Source organism: Haemaphysalis longicornis, unplaced genomic scaffold (genome assembly GCF_048455015.1).
Source record: "Haemaphysalis longicornis isolate Haplotype H1 unplaced genomic scaffold, Haemaphysalis longicornis Haplotype H1 scaffold_4, whole genome shotgun sequence".
Lineage (NCBI taxonomy): Eukaryota > Metazoa > Arthropoda > Arachnida > Ixodida > Ixodidae > Haemaphysalis > Haemaphysalis longicornis.
The window spans coordinates 109186144-109206686 of NW_027526361.1; the positions used below are offsets into that span (position 1 = coordinate 109186144).

The following is a 20543-nucleotide window of genomic DNA, read 5'->3' on the forward strand; positions in this document are numbered from 1 at the left end:
AGTACATATCTATAACACACGTTTGTAGGTGGAAAGCCAACACATTGACTATATCGGTCCCCTTTAGCTAACTAGAGCCAAGGCTTGGTGAAATAACTTTCCTTTGGCCCTCTATGCCCTTAGTCGGCTTTACGTCATAAAAATCCAAAAACATCATCATCATCATGGTGTAGGGCATGCGTGTTGGTCCCGCATTCCAGGCTCCATTGAGGATCCCGGACCAAAATTCCCCAAATATTCTATTTACTCGTATTATCTTGGCGACGTTGGCTTTTTCTGCTACAATCGCTCGGTCATGCGTAATTCCTGCTTCGGATTTGAGTTTTATACTAAGTGGTGATCAGAACATGCCCGCACACGCATGCATCGCAAAACTGTGAGCACGTGCTAGTTTTTGCCAAGGACATAATGAACGCATGCATAGGATTTATAGGAGCAACATTATTAGCGCTTTTGGGCACCATAGCCGAGTCCTTCCTGTGGCTATAGTGAAATGGGAATCAAGTCACGGTTGCGCGTTCTGGTCGAGCTGCATAAAAGTGGGAGTCAATCGAAGAGACAGAACCCACGCGTACAGTTCAAAACCTTCACCAAACAATTGCGCTTTAAAACAACCAATGCACACGACGAAAAGATATCCATATTGATCGCTTTTACTCGCCAAAAGCTACACATTTGCAAATTTTAATTTCACCGATAAACTTTTGAGCTCATCAGACATGTTTAGAACAATATTTAAACATTTCCCCTACAAGGTGTCAGCGCAAACATCAGTTAATTGGGAGAACATGGTCGGACAGCTCCTTCGCTCAAGGCGCACTTGAGTTCAACGTCCCGTTGTCGTCGTAGACGTAGTAGTACTCGAACACCTCCTGATACCTGCGTAGCAAGGGGAATTGTCGCTTCAGCCGGGCAGGTCAATTGATTTATTATGGAGCTTAAAGTACCGAAGCTGCACAGGGGAGATTTGGCGTGCCGTATCTGAGGGCTCCGGATTAATTTTGGTCACCTGGCGACCTTTAACGTGCACCGAAATCTTGAACACGCGGGAGTTTTCGCTTTCCAGCTTCCCTTAGAAAAGCGGCCGCCGCGGTCGGGAATCGAACCCGCGTCCTTAGGCTGAGCAGCACAAAGATGGGTAAAGGCCGACCTCCATGCAGCGAAATGTAGGCGAAAAGGCGGCGAACGTCGCCCGGCGGCGGCCGCTCCGCCGCCGGCGTCGAAAATACGGCTGTTCGTCGGCGATCTACGCGAGCTAGATGTCGAACGCGCGGCGGCGAACGCGACCGGAAGCGGCAAACTGCATTTTGAGGCCGCAGCCAATCACAGCCTCGTACTTCGTTGTACTTCCTGTCCTGTCTTCCATCGGCGGCGTTCGCCGGGTCACGTTGCATGGAGGTTGGGGTGGACGAAAACTGAGCGGCGCGTCAAACCACGGCGTCCGCCGCGCCAAGTTCGCCGAGAAACTTCGCTGCATGGAGGTCGGCCTTAAGTCGTTGGACAACGATGAATTGACTCTGAGTTAACGAACAACTCACTTTGCAAGATTCCCCGGCTTCAACCATAAGCTAATAAAGCATCAACTTTGTTGTCAACGTATTAGGTAGCGGTGAACCTAATGAGACAATAGCGAAATTACCGACCGTGGTGGCTCAGTGGCTAAGGCGTTGTGCTGTTGAGCACGAAGACGCGGGTGCAATTCCCGGCCGCGGCGGCCGCTTTTCTGATGGAGGCGAAAGGCGAAAACACCCGTGTGTTCGACATTTCGGCGCCCGTAAAGATCCCCAGGGCGTCAAAATTAATCCGGAGCCCCCCACTACGGCGCGCCTCACCACCTGCGTTGCGTCGGTGCGTTAAACCCTACAATCAATCAACCAAATCAACGACAGGGCAATTGCATGTCCTTAAAAAAATAAAGTATTTTACAGAGTGAACCAATAGTTCTCCTTACCTCACTCTCTCTCATTTCTGCCGCCATTATCTATCTAATTACAATCTCATTTCTTTCCTAACTGGTTATCTTAGTGTACACGTAATCGTTTCTCATGTATAGCACACTTTAAGAAGGTCCGATTATGTATATTATTTCGCCGCGTCAGCTGCGCCCGTGGCCTCAGTGTTGGCACTGCTGTCTCAACTTTTGTCGCTAGCTTCGCACACCCGCCAAGAGAATCGTCAAAGTGAGGGAATATAGCCCCACGCGATAGATTGGAAGCCGTTCCTCTATGGTAAATGCTACGCGAAGACCTCGAGAAGAGGGAGCCCCGCTTGGTTATGCCCGGTAGCAAACGACGCGCTTCGAACGCAGCTGTTTAGAGGAACTCTAGAACGCTCTCGCCTACAGTGCCACTCACCGACCATCCTAGGTGTTGCCAAGAAACGTGTTTTAAAACGAAAGCGTTCTTAGTGGTACCGATAGTGGCCTGGGAAAAAAATTAACGCATTTCCACATAGACCGGTCTGTCGACCGAAAAGCTCTAACAAGATCTCTGGACACACGACGCGTGCCTGAAACGGGGCTTCTATTGTGTCCAAATCGGGCTTCCATTGGTTGCTTGAAAATAGCGAAAAAGGAACTTTGCTATACAAGACATTACACGTATCGATCATGAAGAAGGACTTCCGTAGTGTATCTTTTGAGTATTTTTTCAGTATTTGATTTTTATTTCTTGGCAAAACCAAGGGAAGGCTGAGGCTAAAGGCGGACGACGCCTGACAGGGGCCTCAGCCACCCGATTTAGAGCATACATATTAACACGTCTGTTCATCCCATAAACCACATATCGGCATACATTTAGATCGTTTGTAGAACCCGCCGCGCCGGCTCAGTGGCAGCGTCAGTGTAAGCCATGGGTTTTTATCAACTGACAAATGTGTCCATGTTTTTTTTTTTTCACATAAAAATGCAATATAGAAAAAAGCGGCAGTTCAGTGGCTGAGGCGATGTGCTGCTTAGCCCAAGGACACGGGTTCGATTCCCGGCCGTGACGGCCGCTTTTAAGATAGAGGCAAAAATCGAAAACGTCCGTGTATGCGAAATTTTGGCGCACGTTAAAGGCCCCCAGGGGGTCGAAATTAATCCGGAGCCCTCCACTACGACGCGCCTCGTAACCTGTGTAGTTTCGGCGCGTTAAACCCCCGTAATCAACAAAATCAATACATCGTTCTAAGATGCATTTACTTAGTGCGCGAAAAATCGTCGTATTCGTTCGTTCTTCGTTTGCGATTTAGTTCGTTGAAGGTTTGAAGATCGATGGGACGCATTTTCCTTGTATTGGACTAAGCTTTCGCACATCTCTCGACCTTCTTCAGGAAGGAATGGTAGAGTTTCTTTTGCTCGCTTCGCAATCTTTCCCTTTGTGGCCTTGACTGAGAGTCTTGATACCCCGACAGAACAACGTTGCCACGAGAAAATTATCTGCCGGTGGTTCGAGCGAACCTCATACTTCCGCGACATACAACCGCGACACGAGTCTTAAAGGCGAAACGAGAATATCTCACGGGTTAAACATGCTTTATTTCAATGTGCGTTACAACTGCAATTAGTTCAAGCAATAAAAAACTGTCTTATTTAGCCGAAGGTACGCACTGCTCTTCGGTCTTAGTAAACAGAACTTGAACGAACTACATTACGGGACGGAAAACTGTTCTCCCCCTGCCTGGGAGAATAGGGCCCACAGCGGTCTTCCTAGGTCAAGTTGCAATGAAACAAGACTAAAACATTCGTCCCACAAAATCGGCTCAATACCACAGGCTGTATTGCTTTTGTCTGGGAAATTCAAAATGATAGTTGTATCCATGCAGAAAAGTTTACTCAAGCAAGGTTTTGTTACATTTCTTCTTACGGAGGGAGGGAGCGGTGTGGAAATACGGTGGTGCTCTAGCGGGTCTAGGAGAAAACGACGCAGGCATTGCCTTCTGCCCATTCAGCGATCCCCTGCAACCGGGCAGGAGCCATACTAAACGGGCTCAAGGCCACCCGTCTGACCTACTGCCGAAGGGCGGCGACCCAGGCGCTCCCGCGGCTTGGCCGCCTCTACAGGCCACTCTAGTAATTCTCTGCTCCGGAGGTAGCGCGGAATAATTAATATAGTGGCATGTAGTCGGGTTACGTATCCCCGCCTTGATAGTCTGCGTGTATGTTCCTGGATACTTCATGGCGCAAAGCAGCTAGAGAGCTCTGTCAGACAGATATGTACGAGTGAACTTTGACGACGAATAACCGCTGTAATTCTTAGATTCCGGACAAAAATTAAGGGAAATTTCAGGTGTGAAAGGCACGAGGAATAGTTCGTTGCAACAAATGGCACTGTCTCTCATCGCGGCTGCAATGGACACCCAATGTCTCACAAAAAATATCAGACGCCCCTCTCCGTGACGAAAAGGTAAAACAAGCTTGATACTAAACGCGCAATGCGCAACAACTGAAGCAGAGCATAATCCAACGGACCTTATAAGTATATTTATTTCAATTTTACTTGTATTGGCATTGTCACTCATACATTGAAAAGTAACAGTGCGTTATGCACAGGGGCCCCCAATAACGACGATAATGTTGTGATCCGGCACGATCGGGAAATTGGCGATCGCCCACTCTGATCTACTTCTTCCTGATTCAGTTCCGATTTTTCGGTCCGTAGAACATACCCAGGATGATATTGACCATTTCTGTAAACGCCCAAATCATAACAGTGGCAATATAACCATGTCTTTCTTTCTTTTGTAGAAGAAAAATTACATTTCGTTATTTAAATAATTTAAATATCTAATTTTGCTTCGATTTAACTACGCTTTTAATTTCAATTTTATATTGTTTTCTACTTTTCTTAATTTTTTTTTTCTCCAACGCATACGCACCCGGATAATGTGATGTTTTGTGATGTTTCTTTCGTGTTGTTTTTACATTAGGAATGAATGACACCGCTTGGTTTCACAAGCGCAACCTCCCCCACCGGCATGTTCACAAAACGTGCGCACTGCAAAGGCTCAGCCTTGGACGTACAACACTGACGCTTGCGCGATTGTGCCTGCCGAGCATTCTCTGGCAGCCAGGGTGGGCACTCCACTTAAGGGCAGCTTCCGAGGCGGCCCCCTAAGCGCGGCTTGAGTAAATTACGAGACGTGAGCGTCTGTGGCGGCAGTCAGTCTGCAAACACGCTCGGGCCTAGACTGGGCGAGGAGTGCAAGGCAAGGCGGCGTACGACTCCGATCGAGCGGGCAACGCTTGTGTAATGCGGCCTCATTAGGCATACGTCACAAACGACGATAGAGCCTGCAGCCTTTCGGCACGTGCAAACCTGCTGCTTCCGTACCCTTAACCGATTTTAAAGACGATAGTCGTTCTTGGGCTACTTGAACGGACAAATTTTGGTCTGTCTGTCTCTCTGTCTGTCTGTCTGTCTGTCTGTCTGTCTGTCTGCCTGTCTGTCTATCTGTCTGTCTGTCACTCGATTCAGCCAGCCGGCCAGAGTGAAACAGATGCTGCGCAATAGTCTTACATACCCACAGGCAAATCCAAACGCCGAAGTCCAGTGGCAATATTCATACTTGTCAACATTGTTGAACAAGAACAAAACATTACGCAAATATGAGGCAGAAAATCAATGCACAAGGGATATCTGCAGTGTTACTTTATGGATGCCAATTGATTTTTGCGATAGCAAATGAAAAACTATGGCCACTGCAGAAAAAAAATTCACTCCGTTTCCTGCTGTCGCCCGCGCCACTAACTTGCGGCGGCATTTTAAGAAATCAAATGGCAACTGTTACGAAATGCTCCACTAGGCAGGTTCCGCGTTCCGCTTGAAACGCACGTGAAGTATAGTTCTATAAACGTTGAAGTAGGGCGCTTCGATTCACGCGCGTCTCCACCGTACGGCAGCGCTGGCATCGAGGCACCCGACTTGAAGGAGGGGAACGCAATAAATTTAAATTGACTTGAGCAAACCTCTAGCGTGATATCTTGGGAGGAACGAGACGGGAGAGGAACAGCATGAGAGGTGAGCGGGAAAGACAATTGAGGCATTTACATGGTAGAGGCGCCAGTCGACTATCGTCTTTCGTCGACATTTACAACGAAAGCAGCAGATATGCGGCCATTTTTTTGTAGCTAAGAACTTACGCTACTGCGTAGATGGAGTCCCTGATGCCAATGTGCTGCTTTTGTTACTTTTGAAGCTGCAAACGAAAGTGTTTACCTTCTGCCCTATAGGTTCTTGTAGTATAGACAAGGCCGGAGTTAAAACACAGCAGCCGTTTTTCAAAATTCTTCAGGTTCTTAAGTCTGCTTACGTGGTTTTACAGCGAAAGCCGAGCGATTATCAGACTTCTTGGCTGCTACATCGTGTTTGAACCTTTTTTTGTGGTTACTACGACAGGCGCACTGACCGAACTTCACGCTGCACGCAGTTTCGCCACAGCCAGCCCTCTCCTCCGGGCGCACCCGTTCTGCGCACGCGCCGCCACGTGCACCTGTCCCGGCGCACGGGGTTGGCGCTGGGGTTAGCGCACCTGGAAGCAGCTCCGGTGACGCGGGCTCAAGTCACCCACGAACCCAACTTATATTCTCTTTACAGTGTAATGGCAGCGGCCATTGGGGCACCATTGGTGTTGACGCAGGTAACGACGATGACGACGACTACGAGTACGCTCAGTCTTCGCGTTTGATGAGACACCTAAGGCCGAGGAACATGAAATGTGATGACAGGTAATGATGATGGTCATTCTCACGCAAGCACACTTCTGCTAAATCCACTGGCACACACTGACTCTTCTGAGAAGAATGATCATGATTCCTGTCTTCACTGTGCACTGTTATCCGCTGTATTGCAGTTGAATGAATTTGAATTTTATTGCAGCCTTTGCCCCTAATAAGGAGGGCGATATATGATATGGCTTCCCAAGAACTACGAGGGCATGTCATTCTATTACATTGCTTACTCACATATGTATACACCGCTCTCTCTCATGACGGGTAAGATCACAGGTCCCGATATATTCGTTTGTTTTGCCAGTAAAATGATGAGTGGGCATTATGACGATGGCGATGAAATGTCGCGATGTATGTAACTACGTCATGCAATGTTCTATTTGGGGCAATGAAGAATTAACGGTCCGTAAGGTCAAATTTGCCGACTCTAAGCGAACTATGAGCCGTTGCCGAGGATCATCATGTTCCCAATGTCGTGCGAGCCGAATAAGAAGAGTCGTGAACAGAAAAATGAATCTCTGCGTCGGACGCGATGTGAACCTGTGGAACGCCGTTTGCGCCCCACCACCTATACCAATTGGGAATGCGCTATTTCATGCATAACCTACAGGCTGTAACAGTGTTCCCAAGGACATGATCCTGTAGAAATATTGTGTCTGGTATGAATGTGCGAATACTGGGAGGTGAACGTGCGCAGAAGGATTTCGTGAAGGAGATTCAGGTAAGGAAAGAAACGTTTCTTGATGAGCACGATAAAAATGCTGGGAAAAATACCGGAAAGGCAAGAGGTCAGCTAGCGTGCTTGTATCAACCAATTAGGAAGCATGGATATTTTCCGTTTACCCCGCACATGATGACCAGAAATGTTTCATAAAGCACAAAATTATCTAAAAAATGGACGCCCTCCCGCTCTTCGAAAGTAGATGTCCAGCGCAGCTGCTGAAACCGCCACACATGTGGATGAGGGAGGATATGAACTGCTTCTTGTTGTCTCGGCGGGCTTGTCGCTTGCACTCGGATTATCGGACGGCAAGTGATGGGTCCTGACGCATTCGCTCAGCGTCTTTGGCAAGAACTGCTGGGTCCTGCCTAACCTGACGCATACGCTAGCCCTCGAATGACGTCATCCTGCTCCCCCCCCCCCCCCCCCTCGAACCTGGGTCTACTACAACACACCAAGAGGCGATCAAGAGGCGGATGTCACCGGCTTGTGGTCAAGCTCCAAGCGTTTGTTCCGCCGTCGAGACAAGCTACGGTACGGGGACGCTTGTACCCTTTAAAGAAACCGGTGGGTATCCGGCGGCCTAATCTTCACCAGAACACTTGCGGGAAAGGGGGGGAGGAGGGAGGTTCACCGGCGCCTTACCATCCATCATGCGGGTTTGGTGGCTGTTTTGTGGGGTTTTTTTCTTAATACTATAGGCTACCCGCATGATTAGTTTGCCGCATGCGCTCGGCGTCTTCGGCGAGAACTGCTGGAGCCTGCCTGGGTTTTTTGTTTGCGACACGAAATTTTCCGACCAACGAGAGGCTAACAGCTTCGCTGTAAAAGTTGTCTTGTATCACTCTCAAATAGACGTCAAGTTTATAAATTACGTATTCTTGAGTCCACAGCGCAAACAACAAACAAGATCGATAAGGGAGAGCAAGACACCAACCCAGTGCCTGTGTGCCTCGCTCTTCCTGTCGCCCTTGTTTGTTTGTTGTTTGCGCTGTGTACTCGAAAATATGAAACACCAATTAACCCAAGCATCACTGTTTACCAGTTATAAGGTACGACAACAAACCGGCCCTTGGTGACATTTACGGCCACATTTTCGGCCAGACTTTCGGCCATTTTCCTGTCACATGTTCGACCCTTGGTGAAACTTAGCTACTTAGAGCTGGATGTGTGCCTTACTGTGAAATATCTGCAATATGCTCCATTGGCAATGCTGCTTGGGCTCACGCTTGCACTATTGGGAAAAACTATAACTAAGCCATGGGTAGCACATTTACTCAAGTCGCGGTTATTCCAAATGGAAGCCCTAGAAATTGCAGCGTGTCGCGTCAGCAACTACAAAACCACATCTCTCCAAGACCGACGTCATAGTGAGCTCACCACCAAAAGAAAAACAAATAATCATTGCGAAGCAAGTCCCCATCACCACCATCACCAGCCTATCTACGCCCACTGCAGGGCAAAGGCCCCTCCCATTAATCTCCAATAACCCCGGTCGTGTGCTACCTGCCACCAATTTATCCCAGCAAACTTTTTGATCTCATCTGCCCATCTAACTTTCTGCCGCCCCCTGCTACGCTTGCCTACTCTAGGGCAAACACTAGTAAAGCAAGTAAGCACCAAAGCCAGTAAACACTACCAATGAGAGAAAATGGGAATGGTTGGCAAAATAACTTGGATACCGGCGAGAGGTCAATAATTGGCCACGCTAAAGCTATCTGGCCGGGAAATCAATACCCGAAGAGCTAGGGGTGGAGATTCAGCAAGGGGGTGAGTGCGAGCCATGCTAGCGAGGTAGCATTGTAAGCAATCTTCCTTGGTATGGTTTCGATCAACACAGCGCCGAGAGAATGTCGCCTGATGCGGCAATGCTGCCCGTCCACGTTTCTCTTTTTTTGCTTCCGGATGATCATTCTGCACCCAAAGGGCAACTGGATCTTAAGGCCTCATTCACACAGCCGTTTTTTCCCCCCGCCACGTCACCGTCACGTCACCGTCTTTCGTCATGGGTGACGGTTTTTCGGGAGCGCATTTCTCGCCGAAAACGGTGCGACGGTAACGGGAAGCCGAGGTCAACGTTTCCGTTACGTCAACGCGACGGGACCACGCCCCGCCCCGCGGTAAACCAGCCAATCAGCAAACTTATTTTTGCATTACAGCAATTATAGACACGTTGTATCGTAATATCACCACGTTTTTTTTTTTTTTTACTTTTCAGATTAAGCATGCAATTCTAGTGTAAACTGATCACTAGGCAAACGACCCTGTCCTCTGACGGAGAGCTCCAGTACGACAGCTACTCCGTTACGTCTCCGTCCGGCTTTTTGACGTGACGGTGCCGTGACGGAGAAGGTGGCGGCTGTGTGAATGGGGCCTAACGCTACTCGTCCTTTCCTCTAGTGAGAAATAGGAAAACTACGTGTCCAGATCAACAAAAAGGTGACATCTCTTCCGAACGAAAGTTAAGAGAAGCGCGAAAGCGAAAGTGCGTTTAACCTTCGCAGAAAGTGCCTCTAATCGATAGTGAAACCTTCAAAGACCCTTATCGCAAACGAAGAACGAACCATGCAAAGATTTCTCGCGCACTAAGTAAGCGCATCTACGAACGATTTAAATGCATACCGAAGCCGATGCGGGAACCGGTGCGCAATTTATGAGATAAAGGTGTACTATTGTACTCCTTCATGAACGATGCGTGCATCGTCGCATCTAGAACCGTTCCTTTTTCTGGATTCTCAAGTAACCGCTTTGACGCAGTGCAAGCCCGGTTTCACTCACGCGCCGTGTGTCCAGAGCTCTTGTCAGAGCTTTTCGGGCGACCAACCGGTATATGGGGAAATGCGTTAGTATTTTGACAGGACGGCAACGGCCCCATAAAGAAAGCTTTCGCTTTAAAAATCTCAAATGCAGGAAGCCTACACGGCGTTTGGAGCACCTCTCGAAATAACGACTTGTGGCGTTTGATCCTTCGATTTCCTAACGGGATGAGCAGAACGTCGAATAGTATTCGTATCAGGCGCCCCATGGACAGGCACCGACACCCACCCACATGCTCCAATTGTTTGACAAGCAGCCCTTAGAAACGGTTGTAATGTTGGGTGGCACTTCTTTTACGCTTTAAGCATAGGAGGCTCAAACCGACCGGATCCGTTTGTCGGGATAGATGAAGCCTCCGCAACGGGTATCCGTGCTTGTGTAGTGGGGACACATGATGTCAGCGGCGGAGCCACGGCACGCGGGCTTGGAGCGAAAGTAGTAGTAGTAGTAGTAGTGCCACTTTATTTAACACTACGTTCAGAGTAGGCGTGTGGCGGAGGCCCAAAGGGCCGCCGTGACGTCCAGGGCTTTGGCCGGAACGGTCTCTTGGGGTGCCAGGCCTGAGCGTCCCAGAGCATGATCCCAGTGAGAGGAGAAAAGAGGAGAAAAGGGAAAGGGGTCAAGCGGACACCCACAGAGGGCGTACAAAAGTGTGTCCAGCGCGCCACACTAGGGGCATTGACGGAAGACGACCTGACCTGGGTGGTTGTGCACAAGGAGAGTGCGGTACGGGAAAGTGGGTTTGTAAGAGCTGCCACATGTGGACGGCCGCCGAAGTAAGTGAAGGGTGCGTTGGAAGTAGGTTCCCTCGGGGGAGGCGGTAATGATGACTTATGTCCCTGTACGCGAGAAAGGCCGAGTGGGACACTTCAAAAGGGCACCGCACGCAAAAGGATGATGTCACTTGCGCGCTGGGGTAGTGAGCGTTAGTCTCGGTGTCGGTGAGATGGGGGCAGGGGCATAAAAGCAGATGAAAATGTCTAAATAGAAGCGTCAAAAGCAAACAAATGTGTTTTAGCAGGGCACAAAGAAGTGTACTTTTGGAGTAAGTGTTAACTTTAAGTCTGTTGACGTTCCAGGCAACGTCAAACGGGTTATACACCAAACTGTGGTACAGGTTGCCGATACTGGACTTCAAAGCGTAATGGGGATGTCAGGCAGCGGCATTCCCGCGTTCGCCGCCACATGACGCCTCGAAGCCAATGAGGATGTTAGCCCGAATACCCGCGTTCGCGACCAATGCGCTGGTAGGTAATTGCGGATTGCCATGTTGACACGTCAGCCTATGGGAGTTTTTCTTCCGCCGCAGTCCCGCCGACAACACCTACGCCATATTTCCTTCGAACTGGCCGTCTAATGCAATCGTCTTAGGAAAACTAGAAAGAATACTTAAAATTGTATCCTTTCCTTGATTTATACCGACAGCTAAGAAAATACGCCTCAACACGAGAAGCGACAATTTTCTCTCAACGGCGCAGTGCGCACTTACAGATCGGGGTCGGCTGAAGAGTTCAATAACATTTTGTTCTCCGGGGTGGCGCCGTGTGCGGCCGTGCTCGGTGGTGGTGGCGAGACGGTGGTAGCGGTGGGGGTCCGCTCTCCATCACCGCTGGTCTCTGCTTCGGCCTCCGGAACCAGCCTGCGGGCAGCGGCCGCTGGCGACGTAGCGGCGGCAGAGTCCCGCTTTGCCTCCCCCGCCTTCGTGTAGGTGGCACCGATGGACTTCCGCCGATGCTGGCTGTGGCGGCGCCTGACCGGCCGTGCCGAACGGTGCCGCCGCATGGACTGCTTGGTCTTCTTCCGGTGCTTCTTCTGGCGGTGATGATGGCCCGAGGCTGCGGCGTCGTTCCCAGGCTCTTCGTTCCCCGTGGCGAGGCCGTCGAACGCCTCCGGGGACGGGGCCGGGGCCGAGAGTAGAGCGCCTGCGATAAGCGGAACAGCGCCGGAAGCGGGATCAAAACCGAGCAAAACCGAGCAGAACTGTACCAGCTTGACAACGTGGCTTGGTTCAATCAATAGTTTAAAGCTACGCATACTAAAGAACAAGCACAGCCTACGAATCCTCGAAAGATAGCAGTGGTATAACCCAAAGTTAGATACTTTTGTCACTACTCTCCATGGCTTACCAATATTACTAGAAGCGCTTTGTAAATGGAAAAAAACAAATGGCATTTTAAAGTATACTGGTAAAGTCATTTGTACTACTTGGCCTCATTAAACAGAAGCTAAAGCTCTTGGTTTGTGTTTTGACCCCCTTTTTTTTTGTTTTTAGACATGACGGGACGCATACCCTCACGGCTGGACTCGAACACGGCACACAACGTCGAGATTGGGAGGTTATCAACGGTGTGAAATAAAGCGTACCCATGCGTCCCTTTCTGGTCCGCAAACTTCCAGCACTCCCATCCTACAAACCACTCTGCGTGTGTAGGACAAATAGTGTACCTCCAAGCACTTGGTGACAAGGAAAGCTTCACATAACAACGATTTTTGATATCATAGGTAAATAACAAAGTTCCAAGGCGTTATTCCTGGAATTATACCCAAATGGCGTTTCCTGCGTGAAAGTTTTAAGTACTCGATAAAAGTTCCATTGCGCCTAAGCAATCGAAAGATTATTTCATTTTGCTGCTGCCACCTACAAACTACTATTTCGCTAAGTTCTAAGCTATTTCATGTTAACAATGCTTTTGAGATTTCATTTCTTTCCTAGCTTAGCCGAGCTGTCCATTTTATTGGCAACGTATCACAGATTTCTGCTGTGATTCTACCTTTGTGGTAAGTAGCCGTGGATGACGCATGCAAGAAACGCATGCATGGAAACGGCTGGTACTACTACTGACATATTACGAAGACAAGACAAGAAGACCCCTTGTTTCTTATTTACAGCTGGTCTAGAGGGCTGACGTAGGAGTGTGGAATATTTGTAGTAGTCCAGGATAAAGTATATGGGTTATATTCGATTCATTTGAGCCTTGAGGATGTCGTTTTCAGAGTATCGAAACCCTCTCAGAAAATGGAGCATGAACTGCATTCGGAAAGATTAGCTGAACGTTAAACCTAAAAATCAAAAATTAATTTTGAGGGGCCGAGCAGTCATCCCAGGCGTTAAACCTGAGCACTAAAGTATATACATTTGGCAGCTAAACAATGATCTTAAGCTAGTTACCAGTGCTCATCCGGAACTCGAGAAATAAGTCATTAGTCAGAAGTATTAGTGTTTATACGGGAAGTTCACGGAAGTATTGCACCATAAGCAACCTCTGTCGCAAAAAAAAAGGTATACAACCAGTGCCCGCTTCGGTGCAAACCTATATGATAGAAAATTAAGGGCTTACTAAACGCATGGGAAACTTGGGTGCGCTGAAGGCGTATCATATGAAAAAGATAACGATGGGAATAACACTTGTGGAAAGGAACCAAGCGGCATAAATGAGGCCCGGGAAGTCCTGCCTCTGTATCTTATCAGTGGTCGTATAAATGATGCTCTCATGATCCTTACTGTAGTGCGGAACGGTTAATACTGACAACAACGGTCACCGGGATGCCAGGATATCTGTGTATACGTACATACTAATGGACTAATCTTTCCTTACACCCTGTCACCCATCCTATTTTACAATATGGGTCGAAGCACTGTTTCCAAATTTTTGTACGTATGCTCAAAATAAAAGCATTGATTGATTGATTCATTCATTCATTCATTCATTCATTCATTCATTCATTCATTGATTGATTGATTGATTGATTGATTGATTGGCACCGTACAACACGATGTGTCAGGTTCCCGTCGAGATTTCAGAACCCCCCCCCCCGCTGAACAAACGTGGAGTTGGGCCGGACTTGTGGTGCGGTGCATAGATAACAGGTTAACCACATTAGAAAGAGGATGGCTAACGAAGGACGAAAAGACAACCGGGACCCAACAACTATAACAGACATAGGCGTGTATCTAGTGGTCGCTATAATCCTCTGACTCAAGACTCGGTCGATGTAGAGGCCACCCGTTCTTCGAGTGGAGACATTGCTCCGGAACAGATCGTTTTACCCGATTTTGAAGCAGTGGTCGACTGAGGCGGCGCGCTGCCTTCAGCGCGGGTACTGCAAACACTCATTATGTCTGGTCGAGGCAGGCGATTAGACGTGACCTACTGGCGCCAGGCATGGGTGAAGTCAAATTATTTCTGCATGCTGCGACTTTTCCGTGGCGCTTTCACTTCCAAGCCAGATCAGTCTTGCGCGCTTCCAACCGCAGGCTGGTGGTGAGCGCTCTATTGGGACCCGAATGACGCCCCCTTTCCAGAGCGCTCAAAAGACACCAATTGAATGCACGTATGGTCTATTACCACTTCTATTCAGCATTTATAGACATATCACTTTCTTCGATTCACGGACGCATGCGCTGATGGCAAACAGTTCAAGCAACCCAGTAATGCTTTCAGTATCGAAAGCAGCACATACCATGCCCGGCCTTGGTAGCGGAAATGGCGTCGCCCACGCTCCCCGCCTTCTGGTTCCTCGCAAGCACTGCCAAGAAGACGGATTAACATCCGCCGTCAGATGGGCGGATCGGCAGAGGGGTGTCATTTAGCGTAAACGCTAAATTCCCTTCCTTTTCTCTCTCATTACTCTAACAACCAACTCTTAAATAAACGCTCAAGGAACATGTATAACAGCTCCAAATATACAGTAGTCCTTGTTTAAAGGGAATGTGCAACGCTCCTGATAAACGCTTTCACTCTTTTCTGCGCTTCTTGAAGCATTGTGATAACAATAGCTATCGCCAGCACGGAGCAGCACTGCGTGATTAGCTCGTCGCAGCAGATCCGTTTGTGCTTTGCGTTTACGGAATTTTTTTTTTTTTTCAAGTGGCTACCGAATGCGCTTATTTCTGCAACTGAAAGGAGGCCGGTCAATAGCCACTACATCGCTGTAAAAACGTCATTCGAGCGCTCGAAGACCGCCAGGACAGGGAAAGAGAGAAAATTTGTTTCAGCTAGTTCAAAAGTTACACGTTGGGCATATAGCAGTAATTTTTTGCTGAGGTACTTTGCGACCCCCCATTCTAAGCACTGGATGTGTTGATTGGCAACGTTCAGCAAGCGTTTAAAAAATCGAAAAATGTTTAAAAAGTGTTGCATGGTCTCTTCATTAGTTGCAGATGCCACTCAGTTGGATAATTTCATTGCAAAAATAGGGCAGCCTTCCGAGGCCTTCAGAGGTACGAATATCCCTGTTATGTAAGGGGTCTAAAACAAGCAGGTTTTTGTGGCGACAATATTTACCGCGAACCGTTCGCAGGGGCCTGCTTCGGCATTATAGGTGGTAACTACGTGACACTTAGTGAACAACCACGAAAATGTGGGCAGGATATGCCCTCCCAGAAAGTTGGTACTCGGTTAAAAAAACATGTATACCACGATTTAGAGTTGACGAAGACTTACAAGACGTACAAAGACGTATCGCTTGCCTGCATGCCTTTGTACGTCTTCGTCAAACTTTCGCGGTTATGTCCTGCTTAGCTGGGGAGATTTTTGTTTCTTTTATTTTATTTATTTCCAGATACTGCGGACAGCATTGCTGCTCAAGCAGGGAGGGTTACAGAAAAGATGATAACAAGAGTTCAAAAGAATTTGCATCAGGGCACTCCACAAAATCAGATGGCAATGCTTTCCAGTGTTCAATTGTAGAAAGAAAAAAAGGATTTCTGAAATATTTTAGTATGGGCTAAGAACGGTCGCATCGTTTTTGAGTGGTTCAGTCTGGCTGAAGTGTGTGGGGCAGGGAGTAGAAATGTATCACAGTTCAAGCCAATTTTTTTGTGATAAAGCAGATGCAAAAACTTCTGCTTGGCAATCTGCCGACGCTTCTGGAGTGGCGCTAACTCTAGCTGTTTTAGCATACTAGTAACGGATGATCGGAGTCTGTAATCAGAAACAATGAACCGTGCAGCGAGCCGTTGGATCCGCTCATTTTTTTCCATATGTTTTGTGGAGTGTGGACACCATACAATTGATCCATACTCGAAGTATGGTCGGATTATTGTGCGGTAAGCCTCAAGTTTAACTTTTTGGGGTGACCGCCTCAGCTTTCTGCGCAGAAAGCAGAGCTTTTTAAAAGCTCTGTTAATGGCTAAGGGCCCAGATGATCTCTCCAGTCTTCTGTAAACCCATGTTTGAAGAAATAAAAAATGAAATGAAATGAAATGTCGTCGTAATGTGTGGCCCAGTTAAGGTTATTTGTAATAATTAGTCCCAAATACTTGACAGAAGATACAGTGTTAAAGTACCGCGTTCCGATTTTATAGCAATGCATCAACGAATTTTTCATGCTTGTTATTGTCATAGGAACTGTTTTAGAGAAGTTAATTAACATGGCTGGTTCTGTGGACTTCCAGAGAGAGGGAACGGGAAAGGTGAAGACTCATAGGGGGAGGGGATGCTTTGTACAATAATTAAGTGTTTGTTGTTCTTCGTTGACCAGAAAGTGAACTGTTTCCGGAAAGCTCTCACCCGTCTTCATGGCGAAGGGGTAGGTGAAGGCGCAAACCCCCAGGCTGCCCAGTAGCAGTGCGTAGTACACCACAGGAGCGCCCAGGAATCGGGCCGTGCGGATACTGCAGTAACCAAAGGGTCAGTTGTTCATAGTCATACAAAAGCCACGTGATTGGCGTGTCTGCTAGACGTCTGCTAAACAAAATGACTAGTACAAGTCACAGAAACAAGCATATTCCCAAGCCCGTGTGGACTTGAGGAAAGCAAAGGGTTCTGTTTCACACGAGAATATTTACGTGCCGCTCATGACTGCATGAAAAGCATTACTCTCGGTCTGAGACATGCCCTATTATTGTTTGAGTCATGGAATCCTCGCAACGGAAGAATTATTTCTCGTTAACAGCATGATGGCTTATTGCTCGAAGAGAGGGAGAGAGAATTCGTGCATTTAGCCGTAATGTGTTATGGGAACTGTGTGGCCGCCGGCGTAAACCTGGCGGCGATGATAGCAGCTCTAGCTTCGAGGGAGGCTCGCGGGAGGCTTTAACTCCCGGGACAGAGCTATGCAGCACTCCGTCCCACTGCCCGTCAGAGGGATTTAAAAGGAAACTGAAACGTGTTTGAGAAGGCCGTAATACGATACAAGCGCCGTTCGCAACAGGTCGTGCAGTTGCAATGGTTCAAGTAAAAAAAAAAACAGGAGTTGCTTGTAACTTGCGGCACTTCGAAAGTAAGTGATGTGAAAGCCTACTAGAATTGCTCAAACTTAAGTTATGACGAAGTTGCATGTTGGGTGCTTGAACATCGAAGCGAACGTACGCTAGGATACCAGGCGATCGTCGGGATACCTGCCCATCGTCGCTGTTCTGGGGCATTGATCAATGAAATAAACAAATGAGCGAAATCAATTAGTCAGGCAAAACTAGATAAACAAATGAACTTATGATGCACCTTATTAGGTTGCTTTCGAAGCAATAAGGTCGTGCTCGGCAAAAACGTTGCAGCATCATGGACCGTGCCATCGCTGCCGGTCCTCCTTTAAGCAAGTTGAACGTACGGCGTACCTGTCTATATCTTCTACAAAAGGCCCACAAAACCCCTATGCAAATAGATACCCACACAACTAATTACACTTTATTTCAAAGACCGGTAACATTTCATTTGACTTATTCTATTGGAGTACCTTGCACAAGTAGTGTAACGGGATCTAAAACGACCCCCCCCCCCCCCATTCTCTTATGAAAACAGAACCATCACAACAGAGGAGGGTGGGGCTGGTCTTTCCAATGTCTTTCTTCTCTGAATTTAAAACCATCAATCAACCCAAGGTAAGCTACCACTGAATCCCCCAACGAATCAATCAGCGATTCTAGGGAACCGATGCGTCCTGCATGGAGGGAAATCAAACAGGGTAGTTAACCAGGTAAAAACAATGCACCTCTGAGATCCCTAAACACATCAGCCAATCTGCGTTTACTTACGCTGTTATGGCCCTTCGCGAAGCTGAGGCCGTGCCACTGGCCAGCGTATCCGTGGAGGGCCCCTGCGATACATAGAGAACCCTGATCAGTCCTGCCGCCAAATAATTAATGAATCCCCCATCTCATCAGGACATACAGATGATGTTGGGCGTACATGTGGCACCCAGGCTGATTGGAACCAATTCTTAGCACTTTATAAGTAAAAACTGTTTCATTACAGGATGTTGTTCTATCATCGAGCTCTCTTGAACACCATAGTTAACATTGGTTGAGGGCAGGGTAGAACAATAAATTAAGAAAAGACACCCGGCCCTTAGGTAGCCAGTGGATTTTGAGCAACATACCTCCAGGTGTTAAAAAACTCAGGTTACGCCACTAAGACACACGACGGAATGCTCTTCCCGCAGGAGATATTAATGAGAACCACGAAGAAATTAACAGGATTTGCACTAGCCATTAGCATGCCTGAATAGCGGGTCAGAAGGTCAAACACGACTAATTTTGCGCACATAGAGCGGCGCGATTGAAGAGGCGTATGGGGAATACCATGTGCGGGTTTAATGGGGTGTCTCGAGGAACACTCTCAGGATTGCCTAGTTATCGAGTGCACTTTCTGTGCAATCTTTTAAAGGGACCCTACAACAATTTTTTCAACTTTGTTTTGTAATCTCAAATGCTTGCAGAAATCAGTCACCCAACACACCCAGTAGTTCGATTATGGGGTCGCAAAGTATCTCAGCCAGAAATTACTGCTTTATGCCCATCAGATTACTTGTAAACTCGTTCAAAAGATTTTTCTGTCTGTCCTTGTCGTGACGTTCTTCGACGGCTCGAATTACGTCACTAAGGCCATGAAATGGCTGCTGGCCGGTTTTCCTTCAGTTGCAGCAATGAACGCTTTTCGATAGCAAATTTAAAAAAAGCCACAAAAACAAAGCAGAAATGGAAGGCGTATCTGGTGCGACGAGCAAATCACGCAGTGCCGCTCCATGCTAGCGATAACAATTGCTTTCGCAGTGGTTCCAGACGTGAAGGAAAGAGTGAAAGCCTTTATCGAAAGTGTTGCCGGGTCCCTTTAATTGGCCTCTCGTTACATATCACACCGCACAATACTTCGGGGGGGGGGGGGGGGGAGATATTTCTTAGGGTATTCTATGAGCCCAGAACTGACGTTGACTTCATTATAGGGGTGGACGATTGATTGATTAACTTTCCGAATAATAGATTAATGGTTTAGTCTCGATTGATTTTTAATTAGTTAATCGGTTGAAGTCTTGTGAGCCACGCCAGTCAAACGCCAACGATGATCTGGATCACTTGGACGAGTCCATTATCCATTGTAAAAATGCTAGGGTGCGTCCATGTGACCTCACCGCCATGTGAGTGTGTGTTCAGTACAGCCGGGATGACTGTCAAAAAGTAAATCCCTGGTGCCGGAGATTTGCAACACACCACTTGGCTTCCGCAAATGGACAAATTAACCTTGATCGTGTAAACTGACCTGTATTCAGTAGCATCGACAATGTGAAAATGTAACAACCATCAAAGGAAAAATGGGCCAGTTTTTTGGACTTATTCTCTTGAATTAGAAAGCCGAGTAAACTGTTAATTTACCTGTTGAAGGCATTCGATTATTTGAATTAAAATTTTAGTTTACACCCAGTTCTACTTCATTATTGAACGCTTTAGTGCCATAACTGTGATTAGTATGTGCCGAACGCAACAACCACGGCATTCTAGGAAAGATGGACGTCATTACGATTGCAATTTCACTATTTTAGTATCATTGCGTCAATTTAAATTACTTATTGCGAGCTATACTCAGTTATTTAAACTTCTTAAAATATTGTTGAAATGTCCTCATTCAGGTTCCTTTTTCTGCACATCCTATTTTCTCCTACTTCAGAACGGCAAATCGGGTTATATAACTGCTGCAGGAACTTTTTGGTTCAACGTACTGTGTAGGTTGACCTCCTTGTTAGCTTCGTCGCAGCTCTTCACATCCTTGTGAGTTTTTCAACACACCCGCTACATGCGACCCCCCTTGCGCAACAACCTACAGCAATCTACAAGGAGCCCATCATAATTACTACCCCAGGCTATATCTTTCGGCCAGTCGTCCTCTTAAATCTTGATATTTCTTAGCGCCAAAGGCAGCGGACGTGCATCCTCTATGCAGCCTAGTTTGTAACTCATCCCAGGTTTAATTCCCACCTGGTAAGAGCAGTCTCGTTTTTTTTTCGTCCTTTTGTTTAATCTAGATCAAATTGTCTGGGGTTTGTCCGAACGCGTCAGGCACGACCGCGTGAAAGTGGTAGTGC

General features: G+C 47.5%; 1 protein-coding gene across 1 annotated transcript; it reads right to left on the reverse strand.

Annotated features, from left to right (window-relative positions):
* Positions 1-720: 720 nt before the first annotated feature.
* LOC144180483 (uncharacterized) lies at positions 721-14913 on the reverse strand. The gene is made up of 3 exons (XM_077708822.1): positions 14709-14913; positions 11737-12169; positions 721-879 (listed from the first exon to the last, which is right to left on the reverse strand). The coding sequence occupies exons 2-3, from the start codon at positions 12027-12029 to the stop codon at positions 810-812; spliced, it is 363 nt and encodes a 120-aa protein (XP_077564948.1). The 5' UTR covers positions 12030-12169; positions 14709-14913; the 3' UTR covers positions 721-809.
* Between the last annotated feature and the right edge of the window lie 5630 nt (positions 14914-20543).

Coding starts and splice junctions, on each gene's coding strand:
- LOC144180483 (XM_077708822.1), bottom strand. CDS start 12,029: ATGCGGCGGCACCGTTCGGCACGGCCGGTCAGGCGCCGCCACAGCCAG. Junction 880..11,736: donor TCTTCAGCCGACCCCGATCT/GTAAGTGCGCAC, acceptor CTTGCTACGCAG/GTATCAGGAGGTGTTCGAGT.